The sequence below is a fragment of the Ovis aries genome, chromosome 2 (assembly GCF_016772045.2).
Source record: "Ovis aries strain OAR_USU_Benz2616 breed Rambouillet chromosome 2, ARS-UI_Ramb_v3.0, whole genome shotgun sequence".
Lineage (NCBI taxonomy): Eukaryota > Metazoa > Chordata > Mammalia > Artiodactyla > Bovidae > Ovis > Ovis aries.
Genome location: NC_056055.1, coordinates 11,930,195 through 11,949,215, shown reverse-complemented (window position 1 = coordinate 11,949,215; position 19,021 = coordinate 11,930,195). Strand labels below are relative to the sequence as shown.

General features: G+C 44.3%; 1 protein-coding gene and 1 pseudogene across 6 annotated transcripts in view; both read right to left on the bottom strand.

Annotated features, from left to right (window-relative positions):
- Window positions 1-18,370, bottom strand: part of PTGR1 (prostaglandin reductase 1) — a 30,803-nt gene extending 12,433 nt beyond the window's left edge. For 4 of the 6 annotated variants that reach the window (XM_060408915.1, XM_004004014.6, XM_060408917.1 and 1 more), the window contains exons 1-6: window positions 18,328-18,370; window positions 17,013-17,128; window positions 7,800-7,845; window positions 6,815-6,871; window positions 4,348-4,515; window positions 151-268 (exon numbers count right to left, since the gene is read on the bottom strand). In XM_060408915.1, the coding sequence (XP_060264898.1) occupies window positions 151-268; window positions 4,348-4,515; window positions 6,815-6,871; window positions 7,800-7,845; window positions 17,013-17,118 (495 nt within the window). In that variant the 5' untranslated portion in view covers window positions 17,119-17,128; window positions 18,328-18,370. Of the gene's footprint in view, window positions 1-150; window positions 269-4,347; window positions 4,516-6,814; window positions 6,872-7,799; window positions 7,846-17,012; window positions 17,129-17,554; window positions 17,701-18,327 lie in introns of all 6 variants that reach the window. The other 2 variants (XM_060408916.1, XM_012113517.5) reach the window with 1 other exon arrangement.
- LOC114113266 (pleckstrin homology domain-containing family A member 1-like) lies at window positions 12,579-15,130 on the bottom strand (annotated as a pseudogene).
- Window positions 18,371-19,021: the final 651 nt, after the last annotated feature.

Genomic DNA, 19,021 nt, shown 5'->3' with positions numbered 1-19,021 from the left:
TTTCTCAGTCATTCCCAATATCCAACTTCTACAAGAGGTCAACTAGACCAAACTCCTGGAGATGAGGCAAGGTCTGCTGTGTCCACTGCTACATTCCCAGTGCACACTGTGGGTGTCAAGCGAGTGGTTGTTATGGAGAAAGCCACTTACCTTGAGCTTAGCGATCTGCCCCACAACAGAGCCCACTGCCCCGGCTGCCGCACTAACCAGCACTGTTTCTCCACCCTTCACTCCACAGATGTCAAACAGGCCAAAGTAGGCTGTTAGGCTGAGGGAAGAAAAGCAAGACTATGTGGATAAATTTGTTTCTTTCCTCTGTATCTCATTTATTTATCCCTGAAGACCTTCTCAGAAGCCCAATGCCATGGGTCCAGGTAAAAGACAGAAAATATAGGAAATGGATAGTACCAGCTACCAATAGTCCACTTCCTCCTTCTTTACCTCTAGGAGAGGAACAAAGATGATGGGAACTATGGATGCAACAGTGAGGTGGCTCAAAAAGAGCAGTGTCTTGTCCATCCCAAGGTCAGGTTTCAAGGGTGAAGGAAAATTGGTTCCCCTTAAACCTTAGGGATCCTAGAACAGACAGCTTATGTAAGTTCCCATGTAAGTTCTAGGGAGACAATGAGCTTTATGGGGAAAGCCTCCATGTCGTCATGGCGCCCTAGTCCCAGAGCAGAGATGACTGTGTGTGGATGGTATCTAGGCCTGAGGGGTCAGGGAGAAACACATTGAGTTTCCCATGCTCTGAAGTGTGAGGAAGAACTCCTACAGTTCCCCCGTCTTGTTTGAAGTGAAATGCCAAGGTCAGCTGGCAGGGAAAGAACTAGTGGGCCTGCAAAGACGCAGCTCAGACAGCACCAATGGGGACGAGGTGAGGAAACCACCACGCCTCAGTAGAGTCCCAGCTCAGAAGGGACGTGGCTGAGGACTCAGTCGGAAAAATTACGCTTTGAAGTCTCAAAGCATAAGACTTATGACCAGCATAAGGCTAAGACAGATCAAGAGCAAGAAGTTGTCCCCACCGCTACTAGCACTGGGTTTATGTTAGCCCCGGGAGCCTTGCACCTACCCTAGGGAGAAGACAAAGGAAATTGTAGTATGATCCTGAAATGATGTGAGAAATCACTGGTCTGACTAAGATTTTACTGTATCAGCTGGAGATAGAAATGAAACACAGGAATAGAAAATTTTTAAGTTGTATTTTTGTACCCCTGAGTCTGAGCCCATGAAACCTGTTCCATCATGGTGATTGTGGAGCCACTGGCAAAATTTCAGACAGATTCTTAGAAAGTTATTTCTGTGTAAAACAAAGCTACACACTGGCATAACTTAAGCTTACTCAGCCTCTGATTACATTTGAGGGCCAGATACAGTTGGGCATTGAAGAGAAAGCAAAGAAGGCAGACAGCACTTTTTCTGAGGACCCAAATATCTAAAGTCCCCTTGACCCAGTGCTTTTCAAAAGATAGATAGAACAACCATCTGCCTCAGAATCAACTGAAGTTTTATTAAAAATTTAGATTCCCAGTCCCACTGATTTCCGGGATATGGAAATCTGAATTTAATAGGACTCTAGGTAATTCTTATGAATGCATGCAACGGGGAACCACTACCTTAATGGACGCTGATTCCAGAGTGTATGGATAAGTTAGCCTAACTCCCAGAAAGAAGCAGAAGGTATATTTCAGATAGGGTCATGCCACCCGCAACAATCCTTAGGCCCCCCTCCCCCAATATCCCTTCTAGATATTTGCAAAATCAGCCTTTAATTAGATAGACTGTCTTAAGACATACAAGGTCTTTCCCAAACATCGTCTTTTAAAAGTAAACTGGAGAACTTCCCTGGTGTGGCAGTGAATAAGTACCCACCTGCCAGTGCGAGGGACATGAGTTCAATGCCTGGTCTGGAAAGATTCCACATGCTGCAGAGCAAGTAAGCCCGCGCGCCACAGTTACTGAAGCCCATGTGCCACAGTTACTGAAGCCCATGCGCCACAGTTACTGAAGCCCATGTGCCACAGTTACTGAAGCCCATGCGCCACAGTTACTGAAGCCCATGCACTCTGGGGCCTATGAGCCTCAACAAGTGAGGCTCGCGTGCCTAAAGCCTGTGCCTCACAACAGGAAACGCCACTGCAGTGAGAAGCCCATGCACCACAAGGGACAGCAGTCTCCGCTTGCTGCAACTGGAGAAAGCCTGAGGGCAGCAACAGAGACCCAGCACAAACCACCCCCGCCCCAGAATTAATTTAAAAGTAATAAAAAATAAAAGAAAACTGGAGATAACATGGAGAAGCCAACAATAAAGAAATCCTATAGGGAAAATTTACGGTATGCTTTGGATGAAGGGTGACTGGATAGAATCAACATGTTGGAGAGAGAACCACTTAAACTCAGCCGAAGAGGAAGACAGAGGTCCCGTTGACAGAAATAATGCAATACTTTGGGAGGATGTGAAATCTTTGGAGCCTGGACAGCTGAAAGTCCCTAGGTTTCAAAGTTCAACTTCTTTCATAGATTAGCGGAAGCTCCTGGATTCTGGAAGTGTTGACCCATCCTGTTGGTAAGCAGCTCATCTAGGCAAAAATTCTCAAAGAATGGGTGATGTATTGCTAGGGGAGGCTAGAAATGTGACTTGTATAACCCCTCCCACTCAGTCTTTGAGAACCACTGTATGAAGTTGATTGGAGTAAAAACATACTCCTTAAGGGCTTGGAACAGGTGAATGAGAAATATACCCACAAGTGAATAAATTGTCTTCTGTTTTAGAATTCAAATCTCCTAATATTTTACAAATTACTTTCTCTCCAACTAGGTCATGGGAGACTGACCCTGTGGTTTCCTCGTGTCTGCCCTCACCCCTGTGCTCCTACCCCTGGGTCACAATTTAGAGAGAAGGATGGGTGGAATAACAAGGTGAGAGGAAGTGCTGTCACTGTAGAGGGTACAGGCCAGGCAGGAAAGATTGAGAAGGGCTATCATTCTGTTTAGTGCCCGCTATTTGCATGTAAGAAGGCATTGCTAAGTCACTTCGGTAGGGTCTGACTCTTTGCAGCCCCATGGACTATAGCCCACCAGACTCCTCTGTCCATGGGATTCTCCAGGCAAGAATAGTAGAGTGGGTTGCCATGCCCACCTCCGGGAATCTTCCTGAACCAGGGATCAAACCTGGTTCTCTTAAATCTCCTGCATTGGCAGGTGGGTTCTTACCACTAGCACCACCTGGGAGGCCCAAGAAGGCATTGGTGCTGCTGCTGCTGCTGCCACTAAGTCGCGTCAGTTGCGTCCAACTCTGTGCGACCCCACAGATGGCAGCCCACCAGGCTCCCTTGTCCCTGGGATTCTCTAGGCAAGAACACTGGAGTGGGTTGCCATTTCCTTCTCCACTGCATGAAAGTGAAAAGTGAAAGTGAAGTCGCTCAGTCGTGTCTGACTCTAAGCATCCTCTAATCTCACAATGTTGTCTCTTGACTGTGGTACTTCTGAGGAGTTCAAATTCTGAGTGTTACATGAACTTGAGATGTAAGGGATAGGTTATGCAGGAGGCTGATTCATTCAATGAAATGAATAATATTTCATCCTCTAGAAGTCCTCCAAAAGGTTAAAAAGGAGGGCAGAAGAGTGGGAAGAAGGAAAGAAGGAAGAAAAGGATCACATAACTTAGAGAAACTCTGCAGCCTAAAAAAGTTTTGGAGACTCTGAAAGGAATTTTGTCAACCTTACTTCTCCAGGGCATGAGAAGAACCTTGAGGTGCAGAGAGCAGCTGGGGCCTGGAGAGGAGACACAGGATGAACTGCTCAGGAGTCTTCCTGAAGGCCAGGCCAAGAGACACTGGGCTATTTTAAAGCTATCCACCCTGAGTGACTGTACAACTACTGTGATTCATCTCAGATATTAAATTTCAGATGCCCTGACACCTCTGGAAACTCAGATGTTGAAAGGTGGTGAGGAATCAGAGGTGATACAGAAAGGCCAAGGTACATTGAACTCTCTCTCCCTTTTAAGTTCTGAAACAGAGGCAGATGAGTGAGGGGTGAAGGAAGACCTTTCCAGGGACTGAAAGAGCTGGTTTCTTTGTGTCACCACTTGCCGGAGGCTTGAGAGGGACCGTGCCCCCTGCTGTTCCTCACTGTCACTTCCTCCTTGTACCTGAGCCCGCCTCTCTCCCCTTCAGCCCCAAAGCGAATTCCAGCCCCTCTTCTTCCCTTCTTAGTCCCATCATCCTCTCTAATCCACTCCTGAGCTTAGAATGCCTCTTCTTGTTAATCAAGCTCTGGACCAACCATTTTGGGAAACCAAAACGTCAGGGATTCAAACGAGTGAAATATACTCATGAAACTCACCCGGGCATGCCAACTGTCCCCAGAGCCAGAGACAGTGGTAATGTGTCTGGCCACTCTGCAAGCACCTTTTCCAGTTTTTCCCCATTAGAAATGGAATGCGTTGTCCAGCCAGAAGGAGCCACCACAATAGTTCCTGGTGGGAAAGCTGCATTTTTACTTTCCACAACTCTGAAAGAGAAAGCACATTCAGATGCATGAGACCCCTTTCCTTTCAAGGGAGTTTGGATGCTGCACCGTTAGTGTCCACAAAGGGGCACTGAGCTCGACAGTCCTTGATCAAATACCCTGCCACATCTCTCCATTAGAATAGCCACTGGTCTTTCCTAGAGAAAAAATATGGGCCATCAGAGAGGAATTCTCAACTGGTCCAGCATCTGTCCCTGTCATCACTCACTCCTCTCTAAGCAAGAGAAGTTCATCCTCCGGCTCAAGGTGACCTGGACATCAGCCTCTTCTCTTCTTCAGAGGCTGCCCTTCATCTCTTAGCCCTTCCTCTCTCTTCAGTCCTCAGCATTTCCTCTCTCACTGTCCCTCTCCCTCAGCATGGAAGTATGATCTACGTCACTATCGTTCAATCTCATCCTATATGAAGAAACCTGTTAATAGGCCATGAGACAAAAATGGATAAATAAAGAGATACATACCTTGTGCTTGGAGAGAAATATTGTAAATAAATCAGTTTCCCCTAAATGAATCTATTAAGCCATTGAAATCCCAATAAAAATCCAAATAGGATTTCAATAAATGATATTATAACTTGCCGGTCATTTGAAGTATAAACACTTTAGTCCTTGCTCCAAAATAAAAATTAAATGTCTAGAAGATAAAATATAACATACCAGAAGAAAAAGTGAATAAATATTCTAGCAATTTTGGATGGAAGAATGCCATTCTAATCATGAAATTTTATCAGCTATGACTGGACACAAAAGAAAGGCCCAAATGTTTTCAGTACTAATATTTGTAACACATAAAAAGTTTTACGGATCAATTTAAAAGATGAAAAGACTTAAAAGAAAAAGGCAAATGACATGAACAGATAATTCACAGAAGAAAATCATTAATTTTCAAAGAGAATGTCAACATCATTAATAATGAAAGAAATGCAAATTAAATTAAACATCGAATAAGCAAGATCAGTTAAGTATCATTTATTCACCTCAGATTGCCAAGTGATAGTTAGCAATGATCATATAGTCACCAAGGAAATAGGTTCTTTAAGACACTCTTGGTAGGAAGGTATATAATTTTTTTGAAGTGAAATCTGTCGTTATCTCTTCAAATTAAAATGTACATCTTCTTTGACCTAGAATTTACACTTCTGGGGATTCAACGTAAAGCAATAGTCATCCAGGTAGGCAAAGAATACAGAGACATACTCAGATCGATGTATGCATATTCCTTGCAGAACTAGGGAGTAGATAAGTTAAATGTCAGGTATCAATGGAAAGGGCTTCTCAGGTGGCTCAGAAGTAAAGAGTCTGCCTGCCAGTGCAAGAGATGCAGTTCTGACACCTGATCTGGGAAGATCCCCTGCAGTAGGAAATGGCAACCCACTCCAGTATTCTTACCTGAGAACCCACGGACAGAAGAACCAGGAGGACTACAACCCATGGGGGTTGCAAAGAGTAGGAGTTAGTGACTGAACAACAATAAAAACAATGGAGTAATCTGCAAGCCTTTAAGAGGTAAGTGGTATATTTATACACTGTCAACAAAAGAGAGCCATCACATATTGAGGAAAAGCAATTTGCTGAAGGGCTTTTAATCCCCTTAAAGATTATAAATATTAGTACATGTACTGAACAATTTTTGAAATAATAATATATTAACGACAGTCATCTCTAAGGTTCAGATGATGGGGGAACTTTCAGTTTCCAATATATACATTTTTATCTTATTTGAATTTTTATAATAATCAGGAACTGCATGAATACACTTTTTTTTTAGTACTTAAAAGTAAGGATAGCAAAGCTAAGTTGCAATGATAAGAATTTCACCTTCTTCCCTCCCTTACTTTCTTTCTCCAAGAAAGGGAAGTCGCTCAGTCATGTCCAGCTCTCTGAGACCCCGTGGACTGTAGCCTCCCAGTGTCCTCCATCCATGGGATTTTCCAGGCAAGAATACTGGAGTGGGTTGCCATTTCCTTCTCCAGGGGATCTTCCCAACCCAGGGATCGAACCCACGTCTCCTTCATTGCAGGCAGATGCTTTACCATCTGAGCCACCAGGGAAGCCCTCAAAAGTAAGGATAGCAAAGCTAAGTTGCAATGATAAGAATTTCACCTTCTTCCCTCCCCATCAGCTAGTCAGGAAAAGGACAGATTTCCCAAGTAATTTCCGAGGTTGAACAGTGAGTGACCCGCGCAACCTGAAGAAATTGTAGGAGTGATGGACAGAAACAGGGCCCAGCAGGAGGTAAAGGGGAGACATATTTTCCAAACACTAGGACAAAAGGATATCACTACCTGGCCACTTGTTCTCCCATCATCATGTCACCCTCCTTCAAGCTTTTTGCCATAATTCTGAAACAAAACAAAACCATTCTTAATATATAGGAGCATCTGGGAGAAAATGGTCTTAAGTTTCAAGCCAAATGGAAAACCACTAGGGAAGTGTATATAAAACTGAAACCCAGCCACATGAGGGCAGTACAACTGGGTGGAATGGGGGAGGAAAGCTGTTACAGACAGTTTTGATCTGGTAGGATTTTTCTATGAAATGAACATGAGAATCTTACCATCATGCTCAATTGTGGCTGAATTTCTACCAATGACTTTGAAAACATAACCCAGGTACCACTGGGCACATGTGACCCAAAACACTAGACATGCAAAAAGAAATGCTAATTAATATCTGGAAATACATTTTTCACTTTAGATTTGAATCTCTATCAATCAACTGTGAAAAAAAATATTTAAAAGAATGATGACTGCATTGTTCACCTAGGCAAAAAGTTATTGAGTCAGTGGCCAATGAAAGCTTTTATCCCCTCCCCACCCCGAATTGCTTACTAAGTACACACAGTTTAGTCAGCTGCGGATTACCTAAATTACAAGAATATATGTAAAGGAAAGGCAAGAAAATCTAATTTTAGTCTCAGCCATCTTCCTCTACCCAAATTATTTGCCAACAGTGACATGGAGAAACTGGAGTTTGGCTTATTTCTTCTTTTAGTGTTTTGGGAAGCAATTCTGATGAATGATGAGGGGCAAATTGAACACCATAAGATAGGGGATGCTTGTAAAATAAAGGGGCCAGTGTTGTCTACCACCATTCTGCGCAGACTTTTGCCTGAAAAAGATGAGCATCTGTGAATCCCATCACTAACATCATACTCTGAGAAATGGGGAAGTGACAGTGTTTTGAATCAGCTGGATTATTCTAAAATATTGCCCATGGCAAGGTAGTATCTGATGCACAACATAAGAATTTTCCAGAGGAAAATAATACCTCATGTAAGGATCCACAGTGAAGTACAAAGCTTCCAGCAGGACCTCTGCAAAATAAAGCATTCCACAGCAATTAGAAACCTTGGCCTTGTGCCTTATCTCTGGCCTTCTCAAAGAACAAAGACAGTCTTTCTGCTTCAGGCTTATGCTCTCATCTGTGCTTTCTGGATGTTTTCTTGTTTGTTTTTTGTTTTAGAATTAATTTTGAACATTTATTCTTATCATTACAGTTTTATATATAAAGACATCAGACATAAAAGTAAACATTGGGAAGCACACATATATTTCCATTCTGAAAGAAGTCATGTTATATTTACAGAAAAAAATGCAGCAAATATTAAGGTATTCAAAGTAATTTTTTGACAATTCAGATGTGGCATACTTACAACAAAAGTATAAGTTTTAAAATAATTAAATAATTTTCATAGAATTTTGAAAGTACTGAGATAAAGAGACCCTGAAACTCACAAGAACATTGTCCTATGCTATTGAATACAAAGGTAATTCTATAAAAAGTCCCAAAATGAAGCTAATATTTTTCCACTCTGAAGTATATTAAATTACCATACCAAAATATTAAAATGAACATGCAATGTGGAAGCTGTACCAAAGAAAACAGCATGAAAGTCCTGAATATTGACAACTGTCTGCACAATATGTCTTAGGTGTGTTCATGGAAAATGAGCTTTCTAAAAGAGCCGATGTAATGGATATATCTGCAGAGAAAGAGAATAAAGCCTTTTCATTCCATCATTTTCAAATGTGACTGCGAAAAAGAAAAAAAAATCTAATATAAGTTTTTAAAGTATTAGCTTATGAATAAAAATGGGGAGTGGTGCATTCTTCATGCATTTGGATTTTTAAACTGATGCTATGATCATTGTAGTAAAATAGATAGCAACTTCTAGACCCCAAAACTGTAGTAAGAAATCCACTCCCTCTTTCTCTTTCTCAAACAAGAAGTCATCTTCTTGTACTATAACGTGGCAAAAAATCATAAAAACAGCAGCGTGTGAAATTCAAGACTATTTTCTTAAAGCAAACTTTCAAGACTGAACCATAAGAACACTGCTTGGTCGTACCGGTCTATTATTCAACTCCTGAAAATAATGACTTTTTAGAGAGGTGCTTATATTTATGATATCCCCCATTATACTCAAATTTGTGTTTTAAAACATATATTGAGGAGCTTCCGTGGCAGTCTAGGTAAGACTTAACCTTCCAAAGCAGGGGGCTAAGATCCCATACGCTTTGGGGCCAAAAAACCAAAACATAAAACAGAGGCAATAATGTAACAAATTCAACAAAAGACTTTAAAATTGGTCCACATGAAAAAAAAACTGTTAAAAAGACACATTGAAAATATAAATATTACACAGATAGTAGAATAACAGTATTCCAGTATCTCTAACACAAAATGGTATGTTATTTAGCACGTTAACCTATGCTACTGACAATTAATTTTATCCCAATTGTATAAAACCCATCATATAGGACTTTTGAGTATATTAATCTCAAAACATTTCTAAACAAGAAAAAAAAACACAGACACTTGAATATAGATTATTAGTGACAAAAAGCAGAGACTACGATCACTGACTAAGGGTCTTTACATATAAACTTGAGGTCCTAAAAAAAAAACCAAAAAAAAAACTTGAGGTCCTTACATATAAATTTGAGGTCTTTCACTGATCCAAATATAGAAATAAGAGCCGAAGAGCTGACACACTGGAAAAGACCCTGATGCTGGGAAAGACGGAGGGCAAAAGAAGCAGGTGACAGAGGATGAGATGGTTGGATGGCATCACTGACCCAATGGACATGAATTTGAGCAAACTCCAGGAGTCTTTACATATAAACTTGAGGTCTTTCACTTACCCGAACATGGAAGTAAGGACTATTTACGAACCTTTGACAAGAAAATCAAATCTCCAAGAAATTTCACAGCAAAGAATTTTCACAAAATGCTGTATATCTTGACTACAGTTTTACAAATGTCCGAGTTATAGCTATTTGAATTCTAATTCTGCCCCTTTCTCCACCCCAGTATAACCCACAACCCTTACTGATAGTCCAATAATATCCTCTATGCAAAACTCACTGCTCACCTTGAGATTCAGAGCATCAAAAATGGTTATAATTTCAAAATTGTCCAATTTATAGTGTACATTTTACAGCGCCACAGATAATGTCAAGAGTTTAGATATCTCTGCCACTATTTCATTCAATAATATTAACCAATAAGAATGCGTAGAATTTGAACATCTCATTGGAAGTCACAGTAGCACTTAAAAAATAACCAAAATACTTAAGAAGCATTTTCATGTTTTAAATTGTGAAACATTTAAACTGTCAAATTCACAAGGAAAAAAATGTCACACACACACTTTTATCGCCCCGTGAGAACAAAGCATCAGACAGTTGCTCCTGAGACACATTAGGGCTTTTTTCTTTTCTTTTTAAAAGAAACTGTTACTGAGCCCAAGCTCGTTCTGCTCGCCAGAGTGTGGAGGGGCTCACTCTGGCACTGACCAAGGGTGCAAAAAGCCGCTGTTGTACCCTGAGTAGAAAGATGGGACACAAGAAATTGGCCAGGTCTCAGGAAGTAACGGGCTGCTCTGGCAAGGTCATCCTCAAGCTCTCAAGGAGCGAGACATGTGGGCAGCAGAGACCGCGATGGCCCCGCAGGAGGAGTTGACATGCCTGTTACTGGGATCGCTGTCTGACATGGCAGGCGCCCTGGGCTCAGCCTGCCGCTGGCTTCCCCGGTCAGTTTTGACCGATGAAGTGGCTAGGGAGCTGGCATCCCTGGAGCAGAGCTCCCACCTGGCCGCTTGCACAGTGGGTGGGCAGGGGGCACAGGCTGGTCTGGTGGGCTAGAGTTGCGGTGGAGTGGCCTCTGCCTTAGAGGCCCATGCCAGCTGGCTCCAGGGAGAGAGCAAGAAAGGGCCCATCACACTTTGGGTAGGCCACTATTACAAAACTACATTTAGTCAGGTTACTCCCTAGCTTCTTGGCTTGCTGTTGTCTGACTCTTTGCGACCCCATGGACTGCAGCACACCAGGCTTCCCTGTCCTCCACTATCTCTCTGAGTTTGTTCAAACTCATGTCCATAGACTCAGTGATGCCATCCAGCCATCTCACCCTCTGCCAACCCTTTTGCCCTCAATCTTTCTTAGCATCACGGTTTTTTCCAATGAGTCAGTTCTTCACATCAGGTGGCCAAAGTATTGGAGCTTCAGCTTCACCATCAGTCCTTCCAATGAATACTCAGGATCTATTTCCTTTAGGACTGACTGCTTTGATCTCCTTGCAGTTCAAGGGACTCTCAAGAGATTTCTCTAGCACCACAGTTCAAAAGCATCAATTCTTCGGTGCTCAGCCTTCTTTATGGTCCAACTCTCACATCCATACATGACCACAGGAAAAACCATAGCCTTGACTAGATGGACCTTAGTTGGCAAAGTAATGTCTCTGCTTTTGAATATGCTATCTAGGTTGGTCATAACTTTTCTTCCAAGGAGTAAGCGTCTTTTACTTTCATGGCTGCAGTCACCATCTGCGGTGATTTTGGAGCCCCCAAAAATAAAGTCTGACACTGTTTCCACTGTTTCCCCATCTATTTCCCATGAACTGATGGGACCAGATGCTATGATCTTCGTTTTCTGAATGTTGAACTTTAAGCCAACTTTTTCACTCTCCTCTTTCACTTTCATCAAGAGGCTTTTAGCTCCTCTTCACTTTCTGCCATAAGGGTGGTGTCATCTGCATATCTGAGGTTATTGATATTTCTCCCGGCAATCTTGATTCCAGCTTATGCTTCTTCCAGCTCAGCGTTTCTCATGATGTACTCTGCATAGAAGTTAAATAAGCAGGGTGACAATATACAGCCTTGACACACTCCTTTTCCTATTTGGAACCAGTCTGTTGTTCCATGTCCAGTTCTAACTGTTGCTTCCTGACCTGCATACAGATTTCTCAAGAGGCAGGTTAGGTGGTCTGGTATTCCCATCTCTTTCAGAATTTTCCACAGTTTATTGTGATCCACACAGTCAAAGGCTTTGGCATAGTCAATAAAGCAGAAATAGATGTTTTTCTGGAACTCTTTTGATTTTTCCATGATCCAGCGGATGTTGGCAATTTGATCTCTGGTTCCTCTGCCTTTTCTAAAACCAGCTTGAACATCTGGAAGTTCTTGGGTCATGTACTGTTGAAACCTGGCTTGGAGAATTTTGAGCATTACTTTACTAGCATGTGAGATGAGTGAAACTGTGCAGTAGTTTGAGCATTCTTTGGCGTTGCCTTTCTTTGGGATTGGAATGAAAACTGACCTTTTCCAGTCCTGTGGCCACTGCTGAGTTTTCCAAATTTGCTGGCATATTGAGTGCAGCACTTTCACAGCATCATCGTTCAGGATTTGAAATAGCTCAACTGGAATTCCATCACCTCCACTAGCTTTGTTCGTAGTGATGCTTTCTAAGGCCCATTTGACTTCACATTCCAGGATGTCTGGCTCTAGATGAGTGATCACACCATCATGATTATCTGGGTTGTGAAGATCTTTTTTGTACAGTTCTTCCGTGTATTCTTGCCACCTCTTCTTAATATCTTATGCTTCTGTTAGGTCCATACCATTTCTGTCCTTTATCGAGCCCATCTTTGCATGAAATGTTCCCTTGGTATCTCTAATTTTCTTGAAGAGATCTCTAGTCTTTCCCATTCTGTTGTTTTCCTCGATTTCTTTGCATTGATCACTGAAGAAGGCTTTCTTATCTCTTCTTGCTATTCTTTGGAACTCTGCGTTCAGATGCTTATATCTTACCTTTTCTCCTTTGCTTTTTGCCTCTCTCCTTTTCACAGCTATTTGTAAGGCCTCCCCATACAGCCATTTTGCTTTTTTGCATTTCTTTTCCATGGAGATGGTCTTGATCCCTGTCTCCTGTACAATGTCACGAACTCTCCATAGAAGTTAAATAAACAGGCTGACAATACAGCCTTGTCATACTCATTTCCCAATTTTGGACCAGTCAGTTGTTCCATGTAAAGTTCTAACTGTTGCTTCTTGACCCGCATACAGGTTTCTCAGGAGACAGGTAAGGTGGTCCTGGTATTCCCGTCTCTTTAAGAATTTTCCACAGATTGTTGTGACCCACACAGTTAAAGGCTTTCAGTTCAGTTCAGTTCAGTTGCTCAGTCATGTCTGACTCTTGTGACCCCATGAATCGCAGCACGCCAGGCCTCCCTGTAGTCAATGAAGCAGAAGTAGATGTTTTTCTGGAATTCCCTTGCTTTCTCTATGATTCAACGAATGTGGGCAATTTGATCTCTGGTTCGTCTGCCTTTTCTAAACCCATTTTGTTCTAGGCTTACCAGCTTAAAAGAGAGGACAGCAATGATGCAGGATACCATATGCATTAAAAGCCATTTCCCCTTTATGACTGGTGAGAAGCCTTGTGAAAGAACACTGAGAGCAGATAAGGCAGGTCAGGCTCCACATATTTCCACCTTACATACACATCACTGACCGGAAGGCTCATGCCCTCCAAGTCCACAGGGTCACAAACTTGTTCCTGAGGGCCATTTTTACTTTGAAGTTTTAGCAGAGCTTGTTCAGTCACTGTGGAAGCTGGTTCTTTTGGAAAAGACAGTCAAGCCTTTGAAGTTCCTTGGCTTGACCTTGGCAAGAGATTCATAAAATCCTCCCTCCAAAGGGTTGCTGCGAGAGGCTGTGGAATGTGGGGTGGCTGCCGCAGCACTGGCAGAGCGGAATGCCTGTTTGGATTCGGAAGGACTGTTGGATGCTCTTCTGTGTATACAAATTTCACAGCCTTCTTCCTGCGGCATAGAAGACGCAGATCTGCGGGTCCTATGGCACTACAATGGCACCCAAAACTGCTTGCATCCAACTGTGCCATCAGCCTGCACATAGAAAGTTCAAGATGATGTTACAGTCTCAAAGAGGGTATCTCTCACCATCCTGTCACTTAGTTACATTCCTGGACTTGATGAAGCTCTTTAAGTGGCTGTACCCAGGGAGGTTCCTTTTCCAGTTCACATCTGAAGTAGGCTATTGTGTCTCCATCCAACCGAAAATATCTTCTCTTTCAGTTTTTCATCACTGCTCCTTGTTCGACATAAGAACCAGCTTTGATCACTGCACTGTCTGAAGGCAGTTTGGGAGTAAAGTAAGGAAGATGGCTTTGTGACCGCGTCACCTTATTTCTGTCAATAGTTTCACCACATTCGTTTACTTCTTTTTGCTGAGTTGGGGTAACAATGGGCACACCACCAACAGTGTCAGTTCTGTAAGACATTTGCTCCTTTCACATTCACCTTGGTGACTTGGGTTATCAGAATGAGGCTGTGATGGGCAGCTGGATGGGAGAGAGGCTCAAGAAGGAGGGGATATATGTATACTTGGTGGCTGAGTGGTAACGAATCCGTGTGCCAGTGCAGGAGATGTGCTGTCCAACCCCTGGGTTGGAAAGACTCCCCCCCCTCTTCCCCCGCCCCCCCAGAAGAAAACAGCAACCCACTCCAGTATTCCTGCCTGGGAAATCCCACGGACAGAGGAGCCTGTCAGGCTATAGTCCATGGGGTCGGAAACAGTCAGACAGGACTTAGCAACTAAACAACAAATAGCTGATTCACATTATTGTACAGCAGAAACCAACACAACATTGTAAAGAACTTACCCTCCAATTAAAAATAAATTTAAAACAAAGAAAAAGATTAATACCTTGTTTTGGTACTGTAATTTTTATAGCTTTGTTCACCACATTTACTCATTCTAATAGATCCTGCTGATCACTGACTTGTAAGAAATATTTTCTCCTTCCTGCATTCACAACAAAACAGAACTCAGCCTTTGGCCTTAGTTGCATCATTGACCTTTGAAATGTGGGTGAGTTTAATGACTCCAACAGTGATGACGGATCCAGAAAGCAGGTTGTGTGGATGATCCATGTACCAAACAATATTCTCTTCTCTGGGATCCAGTATGAAGTACCTCGGAAAAAAATTCCCACTGTTTTCATTTTCTTCACTGTCTCAGTTCGGTTCAGTGGCTCAGTCGTATCCGCGATTGAGTCGTATCCGCGACTGAGCGTATCTTTGCGACCCCATGAATCGCAGCACGCCAGGCCTCCCTGTCCATCCCGAACTCCCGGAGGTCACTCAGACTCACGTCCATCGAGTCAGTGATGCCATCCAGCCATCTCTAAGAAACCACAAATGCGGTTCTGACAAGCCACGTAAAGCCTTTTCCAGCTTGAACATTACACAGCGCCCCGCCTATCCCTCGAGCCGCCCAGCGGGCTTCAGCGAGCTCTGAGCTCTACCGGCCGCGCCTCTCTCTGACCCGGCGCCGCCACGATTATCGATTATTGCACCAGTCTTCCTGTCAGCCCTTGGCCTGGAGCACCCGCGCAGGCCCGCCCCATGTCCCACAGGTACGGAGCTTCGGGTTGGGGAGCGGGGAAACAGACTGCTCCCCCGAAGGCTCCCCCACGCACTGCGCACCAGTGCCGGTGCAGCCAAGATTTCGGAGCCGGCACTCCCTGTGCTTTCTCTTATATCTATTTACTCAGCATTCATTTCATGCTTTACATAGATTATTTTCTATGATGTTCTGAACAATTATTGTTTCCATTTTATTAAAGCTTAGGTTAAGCATCTTGCCCAGGGCCCCATTTGTAACTGCTATGCCACAGGGCTCACGCAGGGTTTTATTATCAGCCCATTAGTATTTTACAATGCACGCATTTTCCTGGAGTGATTCTCATGCACCCATCCTCTGGAATTTTGATTCTGGGTTTTGGCTTTTGCAACCTAGATGGATGGATAACAGTAACCGTGTTAATTGCATGCCTGTTGGCTACCCAAAGCTTACCTACCTGAAAACAGCCCTTAGCAGATGCTCTGAAAGCTCATCTCCAAACACGTGATGGGATGCCTTGCCATTTTTCTCCCTTCGACTTCCTCAGGCTTGCCTCATCCCTCCAGTTCCCCCAAGGGAATGGGAGGCCCCTCAGTGAAGAGGCTTTCCCCTCCTTGTTTGCTCCAGGGATAAGTCTGAGCTTTGCACACAGCTGCTAGGCAGTGCAGCCCCACTTTTACCATGGGACTCACTGGGACAGAGAGGGAATCCTCCCCCATGGCTGGCCAAAGTCAGGAAGAACCATGCCCCCAGGCATGTGCTGCAATCACCAAGGAAAGAAGAGGGATCCTCCAACATGACATCGAGGCTTCACAGAGACAACCTTGGAAAGGTCTCTGCGGTAGATGTGAAAGGGCCACAGATACTACCCATCCCTGTGTGGGAGCATCTTTGCCATCTTCCCACCAAAAAGTCTATGATGGGACCTCCCTAGTGGTCCAGAGGTTAAGACCACGTTCCAGTGCAGGGGCTGCAGGTTCAGTCCCTGGTCAGGTAGCTAAGATCCCATATGCCTCTCGGCCAAAAAACCAAAGCATAAAACAAAAGCAATATTGTAACAAATTCAGTAGTTTAGTAGTTAGTAATTTGTCGCTCAGTCGTGTCCAACTCTTTGTGACCCCATGGACTGTAGCCTACCAGGCTCCTCCCTCCATTGGATTCTCCAGGCAAGAGTACTCGAGTGGGTTGCCATTTCCTTCTCCAGGGGATCTTCCCAACCCAGGGATCGAACCCGGGTCTCCCACATTGCAGGCAGACGCTTTAACCTCTGAGCCACCAGGGAACCCAACAAATTCAATAAAGGCTGAAAAAAAAGGTCCACATTAAAAAAAAAAAAATCTTAAAAAGGAAAAAGAAGTCTATGGCCATACTATGAATTTGGGCTTAGCTATGTGACTTGCTTTGATGAACAGCATATTAGCAAACAGTCCTTGCATATTGGAGCTTGCCAGTTCCTGCTGCTCTAGATTTATGAAATCACAGTAATAAACAAAGAGTTCAAACCAGCATGTTAGAAAGGCCACAGAAAGAACTGAGGAGTGCACCCTCAGCAGAAAGCCAGTTAACATGACATGTGAGTAACGCCGGAAGGAACCATTTAGCCCAGATAGATCTACAGAATGCTTGCCAACTTAATCCTGCCTAAACTGCCAACCCACAGAATCATGATCTAGTAAATGATTGTTTTAAGTCTCTAAATGTTGGGGTGGTTTGTTATTCAGCAAAAGTGAACTGACACAGTCTCTTCCAACTTCAATCTCCTGAGTATGACTTACCTCCATCTTTTAAGGGTGGGAGTTCAACTGTCTTCAGTTCAAAGTCACTATTAGTCGGGTAACCTACAAAGTGTTTCTTCAGGGTCCAGCTCTTTGCATGAACCATCCTGAAGCTCCTAGAATACAGTGAACATGTATTCAATGTCATGATGTGACTGATTTCTTACAGCTCCCTGAGTGTTGCACGAAGGCAAACAGAGGGTTTACCCATCATCAGCTTTCTCATTTAACCTCAGTCATGTTTATCTAGTATTCATTGTTCCTGCTGCTGTGCTAAGCACGGCCTACTTACCTCATTTTACCCTCACAACTTCCCTGTAAGAGGGGTATTATTATCATTGCCAGGGCACAGTGTACAGATGAGGAAATGAGTCTACCTTAGAAATCTCCAAGGCAAGAAATAATATTAACCCATACAGACTTTTCCTGGCCACTGCTAAGGCTTCCTTAGGAAGTGAACAGATAACTGGAGTGCAAATATTCCATTTCTCTCCTCATATGAAGCTAATTCTAAGAAAAAGCATCAAACACAAAGAACCTACTAGAAGTCCATGCACGTCTTTCAGACACAGCGCTGCCTTGTAAGACAAGCAGTCTCCAAAACTCCTGACAGCCACTGGGTGGCGATGCTTCTCAGCCTCATTTTCAAACGCGCGTTTTCTTTGGCAGCAAAGAAGAAATCATTTGCCTGCACCCAAGGCCAAGAGAAAATTCAAGTGACCCCGAGCTCTTGGGCCAGAATACTTTGCTTGGAGCGATGTAGGTGGTTCGAGCCACAACCTTACTGTTCCTAATTGCCTTTCCCCTCCAAAAAGGCAGCCGCTGAGAATTTTGGACTCGCCGTTAAGTCCAAAAGCACCCCTGGAAGGCGGACGACCCCAGACGCAGGCGAGGATCATGAGAAGTCCCACCCGCCAGAGAATGGGGACCAGGTGAGATGCTCGGTCCAGGATCACTCACCCCCGGATCCCGCCTCCTCGCCTTGCCCATACGCGGGCGTTAAACTCCTGCCTTTCTTCTTCCACACTTGTGCCACTTTTGCTGTCCCGCAAGTTCCTTGCTAGCCCCCTCCCCGGTGCAGGGGGCTACGCCTGCACCCCAAATGCTGCCAGGCCATGCCCTTCTCTTAGGCAGCCATCTGCGATCTCTAAGAACCCGCAGGGAGCAGGAATATGGCCGGGACATCCTGCTTTCAAATTTCCTCTGAGTCTTGCACTCAGAGGTTACCCAACATTAGGAGAGGGCGAGCACCGGGCAAACGCTGTGCCATGGCGGGTCTAGGTACCCTAGAAGTGGTGGGGAGGCGTTTACTTACGAGTCTGCAGGAGCCACTTCCTGAAGCCGAAGGTTGGGACTGCGGAGCAGAGTTGCCGGAGCAGAAATTTAGGGCTGGTCTCAACAGTGGGTGGGGCTTCTTCCAGGGCAGGACTGTTGGGACAGTTTACAGGAGTGAAAACCAGGGTTCCAAGAGAGGGAGGGAGGGAGGGAGGGAGGGAGAGAGAGAGAGAGAGAGAGAGAGCGCGCGAGTGAGCGAGCAAGCGAGAGAGACAGTGTGTGTGTGTGTGTGTGTGTGTGTGTGTGTGTGTGTGTGTGTGTGTGCGCGCGCGCGCGCGCGCGTGCGCGTATGCGTGTCTGTGTGTGTGTAGGGGGTTCTTGCAACATTAAAAGCCTCCATTGGAGCCCTACCCGGGTAGCACTGTATTTGCATCAGTGTCTTAAACCCACTGCAAGAGGCTGCCTGGGAACCAGCCGTTCCCCAGCCTCCCAGGCAGGGACGAGGAGTACAAAGGCGGGTCCCCTAGCGGCCTGAGCCAGAGAGTTCCTCCTCAGCCTTGCAGCTTTCAGTGCAGTTCAGTCCAGTCGTTCAGTTTCTGAGTCGTGTCCTACTCTTTGCGACCCCATGGACTGCAGCACGCCAGGCCTTCCCGTCCATCACCAACTCCCAGAGTTTGCTCAAATTCACCTCCATTGAGTCCGTGATGCCATCCAACCATCTCATCCTCTGTCTT